General features: G+C 48.1%; 1 protein-coding gene across 5 annotated transcripts in view; it reads right to left on the reverse strand.

Moving 5' to 3' along the window:
• The window catches only part of SLC25A17 (solute carrier family 25 member 17), a 57,928-nt gene that overhangs the window by 25,345 nt on the left and 17,162 nt on the right, over positions 1 to 15,421 (reverse strand). For all 5 annotated transcript variants that reach the window (XM_027822701.3, XM_037882325.2, XM_043543911.1 and 2 more), the window contains 2 exons: positions 4,492 to 4,552; positions 1,712 to 1,778 (listed from right to left, as the gene is read on the reverse strand). In XM_027822701.3, coding sequence (XP_027678502.1) covers positions 1,712 to 1,778; positions 4,492 to 4,552 — 128 coding nt within the window. The remainder of the gene's footprint in view (positions 1 to 1,711; positions 1,779 to 4,491; positions 4,553 to 15,421) is intronic.

A 15,421-nucleotide genomic window follows, 5' to 3' on the forward strand; every position in this document is an offset into this window, starting at 1 on the left:
CAGTCCTGGGTGGATTAAGTTTGAACCCCTGTGTACCAAGTGGCTGGGTTCCAAGTGGAGGCATAAAGCAGTTTCCATGAAGAGATGTCGAAGTCTTACTTTCCTAGACTTAAACCCCTGCAGATAGGGCTCCTATACCTAATATGTCCTCCCCATAAACCCTAAACAATGGGAGTGAGGATTGCTGACTAGCATAGACTTGTTACAGCCAGAAAAGCACTTAAACCCTGGGGATTTAGGCATGCCCCAGGACAGAGCTTGAAAAGCTCCAACAAAAACAAGCAAAAATTTGCCAAAAGCAAGTACACTAACTAAAACTATATACAATAATAATTTTTAGAAAACATTATTTCATAAGAGAAAGGGAAAGGTGTGATGAGCACACACATTCCAACTATCATGGTGAAAAGGAACTGAGGAGGATTGAGGCAGCTCTGCCCTCTGTACCTTAGGCTAACAGCGAAGCTCTGCTGAGAGCACAAGCACCACCCTGACAGATATCAATATGGGGAAAAAATTTACTGCCTTGGGTGCACTGACACGCGCACACACACACACTTGAAGTGAAATGGACATGTGCAACCATTTGAAGAACCTGGATTTTCAATTTTGCTGTAAATGTAAGAAGTCTCATTTTTACAGTTTTTCAAATCCAACTATTACATCCTCAAAGCTCTCTCTTATTATGGACGCCTTGATTTCTGTAGCTGTTTACACCTTCTATAAATTCCTCAGAATTGATAATGGAAATACAGAACTGTGAGCCAAAGATGGTATCAACTGGTTTACAAGTGTTTTTTTCTCCCCATGCTCACTCTTACTTTTTGGCATTTGCTTTCCCAGAGCCTTACACACAGTTTATTGTTGATCCTGCATGATTCTCAGGTCACAAAAATCATGACATCTATATCTGTGGATTCCTCTTTCACTCCTTTTCTATTTTTAGGGGGTAGGGAAAGTGTTTAAACTAGGCCTGGTCTACACTGGAAAAATAAGTATGTCAGGGATGTGAAAAATCCAAACCCATAAGCGATGTAGACAGCGCTAGGTTGACAGAATTCTTCAGTCAACCTAACTACTGCCTCTTGGGGAGGTAGATTACCTATGCCAATGGGAGTTTTAACTGTAGACAAACTCCTAGTTTCACCAATTGTAACTGCATGGGTAATGTCTGAAAAAGGCAAAATGTTATTAGGCAAACTGGAACCTGGCTAGGATGCTAGGACTGACAACTCTACTCTAGTGTAAAATACCAGGAATTCTTGGAGTAAGAGCTCCAAGGGAGGATTACATACACACCTACTTGTCAGTCAGTACTTTTCAACAAGGTTCTGTAGGCAGGCATGCAACTCGTACAGCACAGCTCTATGCAAGGACATGAAGGTTAACTTCTGCTACACAGGATCCTAATTCTCCATCCTGGGTCCAAAAAGCCATTTGTGGGATTCTCCAGGTGGTGGGGGAGAAGAAAGAATGAACCTTTGACTGGAAAGCATACCCCAAAACAGCCTATTATTTATGGTGGCTAGGTTATCTAAAAGGAGACTGCACCTGTATGATTAGAAACTCATACCTCAGAGAATCCAGACAAATGAAGAGACTGATATATGGAGACTAGTATATCCAGATATATGGAGGCTTACTGGATGCACATACACAGCACTTCTGAAGGTTTACTTTTATCAAGATAATTGTGAACATCTGTACTTACAGGCCTTCTTCTTTGATTATCTCCAGTAGCACTGTGTGTGTTGTCTTGGACTTGCGTTTCTCATCAACTGGAAGACAAAAGACAGATCTAATTTTTAGCAATTTAAAAGTTGAAAGTACTCATCATCAACTCCTTATTCCTCTACTCCTCTAAATCTGCCAATTTCGCCGTCTCCATAAATGACTCCGTTTTCTCCCAGCTCCCTAGCCACCCCTGAAAACATCTCTCTCTTTCCACTTGATATTTAAGGTTTCCTGCCTCCTTATTTGTTTCCTCCCCAACAACACTAAGGGCAGGTCTACACTATGGGGCTCAGTCCATCTAGGTTATGCAACTCCAGTTACGTGAATAACGTAGCTTAGGTCGACCTTTTGCGGTGTCTACACCGCACTGGGTCGATGGGAGAAACTCTCCTGTCAACTTAGCTTATGCTTCTTGTTCCGGTGGAATACGGGAGTCGACAGGAAAGCAATCGGCAGTCGATTTAGCGGGTCTTCACTAGACTCACTGAATCAACCCCTGTGGATCGATTGCCGCGCATCGATCCCCTGGTAAGTGGAGAGAAGCCCTGAGATGTGCCCATGGGCAGCTGCCCCTTAACTTCTGTTAATTCCTGATCTGATAATTGGACCATGAATCAGAGGTGGGACTCCCTTCCCTGTTTCACTGTCAAAAACATTCCCTGACCCCCAGATCCGAATAAACCTGCCTCTTACAGCCAGTTTACAGGTGACCACGCATTGGGAAAAAGCCTCGTTTTCTAAGAGCTGAGGACTGCTGTACAGTATTATGGGGCTAATTCAAGCATACGTCTCTGAATATTTGTCAAATGATCTCATCCCAGTTCTTAATAAAGCTTTAGCCTAATATCAGATGCCTTCTGGTTCTGTAGCTTATAAGTAGGAAATACTCAGGCTTGACTACCATGGGCTGTTCAGGAGTTAAAGTTTAATTTTGGGAAACATGGGATATTTGTACTTCCAATTTCGCTCTCACTCTGTGCTTTTAAATTCCCCTATGGCACAATGCCTTAGGCAAGAATGTGCTTGTTTTTCTCCTGCACATAGTGTTGGTCCCATGGGCTGGCAAGACCAGTCTGCACTTAAAACGCTGCATCAGCACAGCTGCTATAGCACTTTAATGAAGATGCTCTAAGCTGACGGGAGAGACTGTTCTCCCATTGGTGTAGTTAATCCACTTCCCTGAGAAGCGATAGTTACGTCAGTGGGAGAAGCAGTGCTGGCTACACGGGGAGTTAGGTCAATATAACTACTTCAGGTTTCAGAGTAGCAGCCGTGTTAGTCTGTATCCGCAAAAAGAAAAGGAGGACTTGTGGCACCTTAGAGACTAAGAAATTTATTTGAGCTCAAATAAATGTGTTAGTCTCTAAGGTGCCATAACTACTTCAACCATTTTTCACACTCCTGAGCGACGAAGTTATTCCAAGATAGGTCTGTAGTGTAGACCAGACTTTAGACATTCAAATGTGAGCCATAAGTCACACAGCAATGACTTTTCAGCTAATTAAAGAGTCAGTCAGTGCTGTTCCTAAAGGGATAATCAGCCTCAACTAGAAGAATGTTGCTGGTGATGAGGAAGGAACAAAAGGAAAGATCCTTGTTTACACAGAGGAGATCCCTATGATGGGGGTGTGCCAGGCCTCGCAGTCCTAACATACTCTGCCTCAGGAAAGGAGCAGTGAAAGTGGGTCCCCCAGGGCTGCCTAGAAAGGCTGCAGGGAAGCAGCCAATCAGAGTGCAGCAGGCTCAGCTAAAAGGAGCTGCAGGGCCTGAGCAGGTCAGTTGCTAGCTGGAACCAGAAGGGTGAGGAAGGACTGGAAGACAAAGAGACTCTCTAGGAAGGAGGCCTGGGAAAGACACTGCTCAAGCAGGGATAAGACAGAGAGAACCCAAAAACTGTAACCCTAAGGTAATGGGCGAAGGTGATGGGACTCAGTGGGAAGCAACCCAGGGAATACAGCAGCAGCAACTATTAATGGAAGCAGTACAAGGCTGCTGTTTATAGGGTCCCTGACTTGGGACCTGGAGTAGTGGGCGGGCCTGGTTCCCTGGGGAAGTGGCCTAAGCCCTGAGAAGGGTTCAGAGAAGCTGGGAATGGATGACAGGGAATGGATCACTTGATAATTACCTGTTTTGTTCATTCCCTATGAGGCACATGACATTGGCCACTATTGGAAGACAGGATACTGGGCTAGATGGACCTTTGGTCCGACCCAGTATGGCTGTTCTTATGAGTGGGGCTGAAGACCCTGGAGAGAGCCAACCATTAGTGGGACTTTGTTACTCCAGAAGGGGACTGAATTTAAGAGATGATGTGGCTGGACAACTGGGGCAGCAAGAACACAAAGTCAAAGTCTTGAGGGTGAAAGCCCTGGGGGCAGTGCTCTACAACAAGGCAGAAATGAACTTAAAGCCAGCCCAGAAAGGGGATGAGATCTCTGCAAAGAGGCAGGGCTAAAGACACTAACAAGAGCACTGTGATATGCCCTGCTGGATGCTTGATACCCCAGAAGGTGGTCATTCATTTTAGACTGTGACGTGAACGGAGGGCTGAGCCACTGAAGACCTGCCCAGCAACAGCTGACAGGGGAACAGGAGCAGAAAAAGAGTGCAGGATGATACCCAGGTGACAGGAGGCACTCACAAGAGGTGAGTGCACCCCATCACAATCCCCATGCAACTACTCCCAGAAGTGCCGAGGCTAAAAGGAAATGGAAACAAAGACAGGAGCCACAAAGACACAGGTGTTTAGACACTTACCCTGAAGTCTAAGTCTAGCTGTATCCAAAGGAAAAAATACTGTCATTGCAGTCACACTGCCCTGAAAAATGATAAAACAGTTAATTAGCATTTTTTTGTATATCTGTCTGTAATGAGTTACATACACAATCATTACAAGTTTCTCAGCAAAATTACTCCACATAAACAAGAACTAAACTATATTCTTTGTTAAAAACTGCTTAACAATGATCTTTTGTTTACCCCTGTAAATTCTGTTCCCACCCAAAATCAAAATTTGCTGAATAAAGGTGAAGAGTAATATGCATAACAAAATTTAACAGAAAAAGAAAATGAACCCTATAGATACCAATGACAACTGGAAACTTTTGGTCACAGGGTTAGAGAAAAGGCTTTCAAATGTGATTAAATAAGTTGTAAATAAACTGAAATGATTGCAAAGCTCTCCTTTAGCATAAGTTTTTAGGAGTCTGATGTCAGTAAGCAGATAAAAGAGAACTAGTTTGTTTCTCCATTCCCACTTCTGCCCCACCTGTACAAGTCTGATAAAAGGTTATGCTGGAAGGAGGAATGTTAAAATTACATGGCATTCATCCCTCTAAATTAGGATCAAAACAGTGCCCTAGAGCACAATATAAGGGACCATTGTGTTATGGGAGGTGTTGCCTTCTAAATGAGACAAAATAGCGGTTCTCATGCTCATTAAAAATTCAGATGCAGTTTTTGCAAGTCAATCCCAGTGCTTAGCCAAATTCCAATTTAGGAAATTACAGTCTGCTTTCATAAAATTCACCCCGTAGTTTTAATTAGATATAGAGGGTGAAATCTTGGCCAATATTCTCTACTTCTTGTGCAGCACAGCCGTTGGATTCTGTAAACACAGGCACTGGCTTCTAATTTTCCCCGGGGGTGCTAAACCCCGGCTCAGCCCAGGCCTCACCCCCCACTCCACCTCTGCCCCCACCCCCGCCCTGGGAGGGAGGGAGAGGAGTTGATCGGCACGGGGGCAGCCAGTGGGCAGGAGGAGGGCGGCTTGGCTGCCGCTGCAGGCTAAGCACCTGCTAATTTTTCTCTGGGGGTGCTCCACCCCTGGAGCACCCACAGAGTTGGCATCCATGCTTGTAAATATGGCAGTATGGCTCCTCCCTCCACAACTTCCACTATTTGCCTCACCACCCTGTTTAATGGTTTCAGAGTGGTAGCCGTGTTAGTCTGTATCAGCAAAAACAACAAGGAGTCCTTGTGGCACTTTGTTGGTCTCTAAAGTGCCACAAGGACTCTTTGTTGTTTTTGCCCTGTTGAATCTTATTTTTAAGACTGTAAGCTCTTTAGAATGGAGCAGGCTTTTACTGTACAGCGCCTGGCACAATGGGGCCCCAACCTGGTTGAGCCTCCAGGCACTACTGTAATACTAAGACTCATAAAGTGGCCTGTAAGTATCTTCTTCTCAAGCTTCAGCCTCATCGCTCATAGATGATTTGTAAACAATGAAGCAACAAGGAAGAAAGCAGAAATTCCCACTTGAATCCAAGTGATGGCAACAGTGATTTTTTTATTATTATTATTATTATTATATTTCTATAATGTGGCTCTGAGGTAAGCCAAGACTTCTTTTTTCGCCTTGTGTGAAAGAGTTGGCATGCCTGGGTTATTCTGTGCACTCAATTTTGTATTATATGCTGAACTTTCTTGATTATCCACATCATCAGCATGATTGGTGGATCTGCAGCTTTCCAGGGGATGTCTACACTACAGGTGCTACAGCAGCACACCTGCAGCGCTACTACTATGCTGTGGTAATGTAGACAATACAGCAACAGAAGGAGTTTTTCTGTTGCAGTAGTAAATCCACCCCCTCAAGAGGCGGTGGCTATGTCAATGGAAGAATTCTTCTGTCAACCTAGCTGCGTCTACAGTGGGAGATATGTAAACCTAACTATGTTGCACAGGGCATGAAATATTTCACAGCCCTGAGCAACAAAGCTAGGTTGGCTTACATTTTAGGTGTAGGCCAGGCCTTACTCTGGACACAATGGCGAAAGTAGACAGGGACTGTATTTTAAGGGTGTTCCTTCTCTGAGCAGGGGGGCGTCACATGTAAGCTGGAGGTGCAGAGGAGGGAGAGAGAGAAGGAGGGACTCCGCCCAGCCTGAACACTAGCAGACCTCACTTCTCGAAAGGGTGAGATCAGACTAGGATGAGGGTGAATCTCAGGACTTTTCTTACACTGTAAATTTCTGTAACTCTGCACTTTCTTAAGAGTAAAATGACTACAGTTAAGAGATTACTTTACTAAAAGTCTATGTTCCTTGCTTTCATACCACATTGTCCAAAAAGGGGTTAAACAAAAAGCTAGGGTTGCCCACAGCTGGGTGGAACTCTGTCTGTGTGTATATGCAATTAGGAGGTCTGGGACACTGATTTGGGGATTTAGAGTAGCTAGACTGCAGGTCCCAAGGAAGTACTCAGACAAGAGGCCTGATCCTGGGAGTGCACCCTAGAAACCCAAAGCTAGACTCCGTGACTAGACTCTACCCAGACTCAGTTGGCTTAAAAGCACATGGGACCCAGCAGCTGGGTCCACTTACAATAGACTGGTGACTGTACAGAGGAGGCACTGGGCCAGCTGCAACACCTTCCTTCACAGCAATTGCAAAATCTTGACTAGCAAGTCTGTTTCTGTAGATGGACAGCTTGGTCAATCTGAATTGCTTCCAGTCAGTTCCTGAGTAGAGAGCCTCCTGGTATGAAGTTTTTTTTCTGATTTGTGCAAACAAAATTGAGCAAATTCAGTTGGAATTGTCTAATTCCATGGAACAGAGCAGGTTATTAAAGGGGAGACATGCCCTATCTTCTCCGCTCAAATTCCAGCTAATGTAGCTCATTGAAAGCATAAGAGCACTGGGCTCGAGTCTTTTGTTGGTAGAGATTGTTTAACACCCTCTTGGGGAAGGGCAAGTGACCAGGACATGTGCGGTCAGACCTAGTGGTCAGAGCAAGGAGTCAGTCCGAGTCTGGTACTGGGAAATCAGAGTCTGTGAGAGGCCAGAAGGCAGAGTCAAGTATCAGGAGGCAGGCAGGGTCAGAAGCCAGAGCACAGTGTCTCTTGCGAGTAGGGTCTGGAGCAGAGGCAGGCAGTCTATGTTTTTGCTCACACAGCTCCCCTTCAGGGCTTCCTGTTTTATATTTTGCTATTGGCCATCAAGGAGCTTTCTGAGGCCGCCACTCTGGTCCTGCTGGGTGGTACTTCCTGCCAAGCTGAGCCCCATAGGGTCCTCAAGTAGGAGCACAGCCTAAGCCTCTTGTGGTGATTGTAGAGGCATCAGTAGCCCTGAACCCCGCAGATACCAGCCTTGCAGGTTTTAACATCATCCCCGCTTACAGGCCCCCCTTCAAGGCGGTGTCAGTCCAGGCTTGTCAGGGCTAGTTTTGTGGAATTTCTCCACCAGGTCAGGGGCATGGACATGGGAGGCAGGCTCCCAAGCACAATTTTCAGGGTCGTAGCCTTCCCAATCCAATGGAGAGCACAGGCAGCCACGTATCTGTCTGGAACTGAGGATGCCATGCACTTCGTATTCATCGTGACCCTGGATTTCGAGCGGTTGAGGTAGCAGTGTGGTTTGGCTGGGGGGAGAGTTCTCATTATAGGGCTTCAGAAAGGAGACATGGAAAACTGGGTGTATTTTGAGAGACTGGGGAAGCTGGAGTTTGAAGATAAATTGGTTAATCTGATGGCATATCAGGAAAGGTCCCAGGAAGTGGTGGTCCAATTTGCAGGAGGATCGCCTGGTCTGGAGGTGTTTGATGGCAAGCCACATCTTTTGGTCTACCATAAATACTGGAGCTTCTTGTCATCAACAATCTGCATGCCGCTTGTAGACCTCCTTCGCCTCTTCAAGGTGGTTCTTGAGCTTTTCCTGAATGAGATGGATCCGTTGGAACCCATCAGTGGCAGTGGGATTCGGAGAGATTATTGGTAACACCAGGTGGAAATGGGGATGAAATCTGTATTTAGCGAAGAAGGAGCTCCGACCCTTAGAGGCACAGTCAGCGTTGTTTTAAGAAAAATACATATGGCAAGAGTGTGGACTTGGTTCACCCATTTAGTCTGCATTTTTCTTTTCAAACACACCCAGAAAGTTTGAATGGAGGTTGTTCGTAACTCTGAAATGTTTGTAACTCGGAACAAAAAGTTATTCTTTCAAAAGTTTACAACTGAATATTGACTTAATACAGTTTTGAAACTTTACTACGCAGAAGAAAAATGCTGCTTTCCTTTTTTTTTAGTAGTTTAAATTTAATACAGTACTGTACTTGTTTTTTCTTTTTTTTTGGTCTCTGCTGCTGCCGCCTGAGTACTTCCAGTTCCAAATGAGATGGGTGGTTGACTGGTCAGTTCGTAACTCTGGTGTTCGTAACTCTGAGGTTCTACTGTACTTGTCAAGGAGGCTGAGGTTCTTGCCTGGGGCCATTCCTGTCTGGCTAGCCCCCACTGTCAAGAGTTCTGCTTCCAAGGGTCTCCTTCCATCCTGGGGCCCCAGGTGCAGGTCAGCTGGGGGTTGGTTGCTCTGTTGGAGGCACACTTTCTGAAAGTATTCAGGGAAGCTAATTTTCCTCTGCCACCAGGAGATACATGGGTCATGCCACTCCAACCAAGGAATGCCAAAGAATGGGGACCGGATCACATTGAGGCATACTGTTTCTCAGTGCTTCTCTACTATGGCCTCTTGGATTACTGGTCCCGATGATAGAGGCAACCCAACAATCATCTCCAAAAGGTCCAGTGTGGGTTTCAGCCGCAAGGGGATCTGGAGGGTTTGGACTTCTTCAGCATCTATAAAGTTGGCAGCGGCCCTAGTCTATCATTGCTAACTGTGGGGGAGATCTGCTGTGCCTGCTCCAAAACCTGCAACTGCAGTAGCAACTGGAAGTGCAGGGAGGCACCAGAGTTCCCAGGTCGGGTTCTACTTGAGAACAGGGAAAGGGGGTGGTGGTGGTTATGGAGCATGGAGCTCTGGTGGTACCCACACTGTGCTCCCCTACTGGGCCTGGGCTGGTCCGTTTCCCAAGTTCTTCTATGCTGGGCAGGAGGCAAGGGCATGTACTGATCCCCTGCACTAAGAACAGAGGTTCAATTGTCATTGACGCGCCTTCTCTCTCTCTCTCTTCAGGGTCAGACATTGGCAACCCAGGTTGATCTGCATGGGTTCAGGACTCTATTCGACAAGCCTTGGCATGGAGGGCAGGTAGGGGGGACTGTTGGGCCACCTCTCCTTTCCTCGTTCCATTCATGCAGCCAAGAGTCAATGTGCAGGGTAAGGTCTAGAAAGGTGCCTAGGTAGGTGGGGTTTTCAGTGCAGGTTAGTTCACCTTTTACCTCGTCATTGAGCCCCCAGCGGAATTGGTAAAGTTGGGCTGCCTCATTCCATTCAACATCAGCCACAAGTCATCAGAAATGAGTAGGCTAGGAGGTGGCTGGCCATTGCCCTGGCCAAGTTTCCAGAGGATAGCCCCTGCTGCACAGATGTGAAGCAGGTCTTTGAAGATGGTCACAAAGGCTTGCAGGAAGGCATCCCAGTCAGAGAGCACAGGGCTGTTCTGCTCCAACACTGGGGAGGCCCAGTTAAGTCCTTTATTGTTGACTAGGCTGACTACTGTTCCCAGCTTAGTCCAGTCTATGGGGTACACTTGGGGGCAGAGCAGGATGAGCAGCCGGCACTGGTTCAGGAAACCCCAGAATTTCCAATGATCCTCACTGAACCATTCAGGCAGTGGCACTGCGGGAGCTGGTTCAGGGAATGCATGGTCTGTTTGGGCACATAGGGTCATTGCTTCTTCCTGTGAGCATGCGAGCTGCTTGGTTAGGGGTTGTGCTTTGGCAGTGAGCTGCGCCACCTGAGCCTGTAACTGGACTGGTTGCTCATGCAGGACCTATGCTTTGGGTATGTCTACACTACGAAATTAGGTCGAATTTATAGAAGTCGGTTTTTTAGAAATCGGTTTTATATATTTGAGTGTGTGTCCCCACAGAAAATGCTCTAAGTGCATTAAGTGAATTAACTCGGCGGAGCACTTCCACAGTACCGAGGCTAGAGTTGACTTCCGGAGTGTTGCACTGTGGGTAGCTATCCCACAGTTCCCGCAGTCTCCACTGCCCATTGGAATTCTGGGTTGAGATCCCAATGCCTGATGGGGCTAAAACATTGTCGCGGGTGGTTCTGGGTACATATCGTCAGGCCCCCGTTCCCCTCCCTCCCTCCGTGAAAGCAAGGGCAGACAATCGTTTCGCGCCTTTTTTCCTGAGTTACCTGTGCAGATGCCATACCCCGGCAAGCATGGAGCCCGCTCAGGTAACCGTCACCATATGTCTCCTGGGTGCTGGCAGACGCGGTACTGCATTGCTACACAGTAGCAGCAACCCCTTGCCTTGTGGCAGCAGACAGTACAATACGACTCGTAGCCGTCATCGTCATGTCCGAGGTGCTCCTGGCCACGTCGGCCAGGAGCACCTCGGCAGACATGGGCGCAGGGACTAAATTTGGAGTGACCTGATCAAGTCATTCTCTTTAGTCCTGCAGTCAGTCCTATTGAACCATCTTATGGTGAGCAGGCAGGCGATACGGATTGCTAGCAGTCCTATTGCATCATCTTCTGCCGGGCAGCCATGAGATGTGGATGGCATGCAGTCCTTCTGCACCGTCTGCTGCCAGCCAAAGATGTAAAAGATAGATGGAGTGGATCAAAACAAGAAATAGACCAGATTTTTTTGTACTCATTTGCTTCCCCCCCTCCCCCGTCTAGGGGACTCATTCCTCTAGGTCACACTGCAGTCACTCACAGAGAAGGTGCAGCGAGGTAAATCTAGCCATGTATCAATCAGAGGCCAGACTAACCTCCTTGTTCCAATAAGAACAATAACTTAGGTGCACCATTTCTCATTGGAACCCTCCGTGAAGTCCTGCCTGAAATACTCCTTGATCTAAAGCCACCCCCTTTGTTGATTTTAGCTCCCTGAAGCCAACCCTGTAAGCCGTGTCGTCAGTCGCCCCTCCCTCCGTCAGAGCAACGGCAGACAATCGTTCCGCGCCTTTTTTCTGAGTGGACGCTATACCAAGGCAAGCATGGAGGCCGCTCAGCTCACTTTGGCAATCAGGAGCATATTAAACACCACATGCATTATCCAGCAGTATATGCAGCACCAGAACCTGGCAGAGCAATACCGGGCAAGTAGGCGACGTCAGCGCGGTCGCGTGAGGGATCAGGACATGGACACAGATTTCTCTGAAAGCATGGGCCCTGCCAATGCATGCATCGTGGTGCTAATGGGGCAGGTTCATACTGTGGAACGCCGATTCTGGGCTCGGGAAACAAGCACAGACTGGTGGGACCGCATAGTGTTGCAGGTCTGGGACGATTCCCAGTGGCTGCGAAACTTTCGCATGCGTAAGGGCACTTTCATGGAACTTTGTGACTTGCTTTCCCCTGCCCTGAAGCGCATGAATACCAAGATGAGAGCAGCCCTCACAGTTGAGAAGCAAGTGGCGATACCCCTGTGGAAGCTTGCAACGCCAGACAGCTACCGGTCAGTTGGGAATCAATTTGGAGTGGGCAAATCTACTGTGGGGGCTGCTGTGATGCAAGTAGCCCACGCAATCAAAGATCTGCTGATATCAAGGGTAGTGACCCTGCGAAATGTGCAGTCATAGTGGATGGCTTTGCTGCAATGGGATTCCCTAACTGTGGTGGGGCCACAGACGGAACCCATATCCCTATCTTGGCACCGGAGCACCAAGCTGGCGAGTACATAAACCGCAAGGGGTACTTTTCAATAGTGCTGCAAGCTCTGGTGGATCACAAGGGACGTTTCACCAACATCAACGTGGGATGGCTGGGAAAGGTACATGATGCTCGCATCTTCAGGAACTCTGGTCTGTTTCAAAAGCTGCAGGAAGGGACTTTATTCCCAGACCAGAAAATAACTGTTGGGGATGTTGAAATGCCTATAGTTATCCTTGGGGACCCAGCCTACCCCTTAATGCCATGGCTCATGAAGCCGTACACAGGCAGCCTGGACAGTAGTCAGGAGCTGATCAACTACAGGCTGACCAAGTGCAGAATGGTGGTAGAATGTGCATTTGGACATTTAAAGGCACGCTGGCGCAGTTTACTGACTCGGTTAGACCTCAGCGAAACCAATATTCCCACTGTTATTACTGCTTGCTGTGTGCTCCACAATATCTGTGAGAGTAGGGGGAGGCGTTTATGGCGGGGTGGGAGGTTGAGGCAAATCGCCTGGCTGCTGATTACGCGCAGCCAGACACCAGGGCGGTTAGAAGAGCACAGGAGGGTGCGGTGCGCATCAGAGAAGCCTTGAAAACCAGTTTCATGACTGGCCAGGCTACGGTGTGAAAGTTCTGTTTGTTTCTCCTTGATGAAACCCCCCGCCCCTCGGTTCACTCTACTTCCCTGTACGCTAACCACCCTCCCCTCCTCCCTTCGATCACCACTTGCAGAGGCAATAAAGTCATTGTTGCTTCACATTCATGCATTCTTTATTCATTCATCACACAAAAAGGGGGATGACTACCAAGGTAGCCCAGGAGGGGTGGTGGAGGAGGGAAGGAAAATGTCACACAGCACTTTAAGCACAGCACTTTAAAAGTTTACAACTTTAAAATTTATTGAATGCCAGCCTTCTTTTTTTTGGGCAATCTTCTGTGGTGAAGTGGCTGGTTGGCCGGTGGCCTCCCCACCACATTCTTGGGCGTCTGGGTATGGAGGCTATGGAACTTGGGGAGGAGGGCGGTTGGTTACACAGGGGCTGTAGTGGCAGTCTGTGCTCCAGCTGCCTTTGCTGCAGCTCAACCATACACTGGAGCATACTGGTTTGATCCTCCAGCAGCCTCAGCATTGAATCCTGCCTCCTCTCATCACACTGCCGCCACTTTTGAGCTTCAGCCCTCTCTTCAGCCCTCCACTTACTCTCTTCAGCCCGCCACCTCTCCTCCCGGTCATTTTGTGCTTTCCTGCACTCTGACATTATTTGCCTCCACGCATTCGTCTGTGCTCTGTCAGTGTGGGAGGACAGCATGAGCTCAGAGAACATTTCATCACGAGTGTGTTTTTTTTTTTTGTTTCTAATCTTCACTAGCCTCTGGGAAGGAGAAGATCCTGTGATCAATGAAACACATGCAGCTGGTGGAGGAAAAAAAAAGGGACAGCGGTATTTAAAAAGACACATTTTATAAAACAGTGGCTACAGTCTTTCAGGGTAAACCTTGCTGTTAACATTACATACATAGCACATGTGCTTTCGTTACAAGGTCGCATTTTGCCTCCCCCCACCGCGTGGCTACCCCCTCAACCCTCCCCACTCCCCGTGGCTAACAGCGGGGAACATTTCTGTTCAGCCACAGGCAAACAGCCCGGCAGGAACGGACTCCTCTGAATGTCCCCTTAAGAAAAGCACCCTATTTCAACCAGGTGACCATGAATGATATCTCACTCTCCTGAGGATAACACAGAGAGATAAAGAACGGATGTTGTTTGAACGCCAGCAAACATACACTGCAATGCTTTGTTGTACAATGATTCCCGAGTACGTGTTACTGGCCTGGAGTGGTAAAGTGTCCTACCATGAAGGACGCAATAAGGCTGCCCTCCCCAGAAACCTTTTGCAAAGGCTTTGGGAGTACATCCAGGAGAGCCGCGAATGCCAGGGCAAATTAATCCTTTCACATGCTTGCTTTTAAACCATGTATAGTATTTTAAAAGGTACACTCACCGGAGGTCCCTTCTCCGCCTGCCGGGTCCAGGAGGCAGCCTTGGGTGGGTTCGGGGGGCACTGGCTCCAGGTCCAGGGTGAGAAACGGTTCCTGGCTGTCGGGAAAACCGGTTTCTCCGCTTGCTTGCTGTGAGCTATCTACAACCTCATCATCATCATCTTCTTCGTCCCAAAACCTGCTTCCGTGTTGCCTCCATCTCCATTGAAGGAGTCGAACAACACGGCTGGGGTAGTGGTGGCTGAACCCCCTAAAATGGCATGCAGCTCATCATAGAAGCGGCATGTTTGGGGCTCTGACCCGGAGCGGCCGTTCGCCCCTCTGGTTTTCTGGTAGGCTTGCCTCAGCTCCTTAAGTTTCACGCGGCACTGCTTCGGGTCCCTGTTATGGCCTCTGTCCTTCATGCCCTGGGAGACTTTGACAAAGGTTTTGGCATTTCGAAAACTGGAACGGAGTTCTGATAGCACGGATTCCTCTCCCCATACAGCGATCAGATCCCGTACCTTCCGTTCAGTCCATGCTGGAGCTCTTTTGCGATTCTGGGACTCCATCATGGTCACCTCTGCTGATGAGCTCTGCATGGTCACCTGCAGCTTGCCACGCTGGCCAAACAGGAAATGAGATTCAAAAGTTCGCGGTTCTTTTCCTGTCTACCTGGCCAGTGCATCTGAGTTGAGAGTGCTGTCCAGACAGGTCACAATGGAGCACTCTGGGATAGCTCCCGGAGGCCAATACCATCGAATTGTGTCCACAGTACCCCAAATTCGACCCGGCAAGGCCGATTTAAGCGCTAATCCACTTGTCAGGGGTGGAGTAAGGAAATCGATTTCAAGAGCCCTTTAAGTCGAAATAAAGGGCTTCATCGTGTGGACGGGTGCAGGTTTACATCGATTTAACGCTGCTAAATTCGACCTAAAGTCCTAGTGTAGACCAGGGCTTTGAGTGCACACTGCGTAGCATGGGTCTGTAGTGCAAGGTTCTCCGCCTGCAGATAGGCAACTGGGCCCTGGGCCCTCAGGGACCCATGGTTGGACGGCTTGCCCCTTCTATCATCTCTGGAGGAGATAGATGCATTTGGGGGGGGGGGGGGGGGAGGGTCTGAGTAAACTGTCATGATCAGGATGTGGGTGGTCAGACCTAGTGGTCAGAGCAGGAGTCAGGCATCAGGA

The sequence above is a fragment of the Chelonia mydas genome, chromosome 1 (genome assembly GCF_015237465.2).
Source record: "Chelonia mydas isolate rCheMyd1 chromosome 1, rCheMyd1.pri.v2, whole genome shotgun sequence".
Taxonomy (NCBI): Eukaryota; Metazoa; Chordata; order Testudines; family Cheloniidae; genus Chelonia; species Chelonia mydas.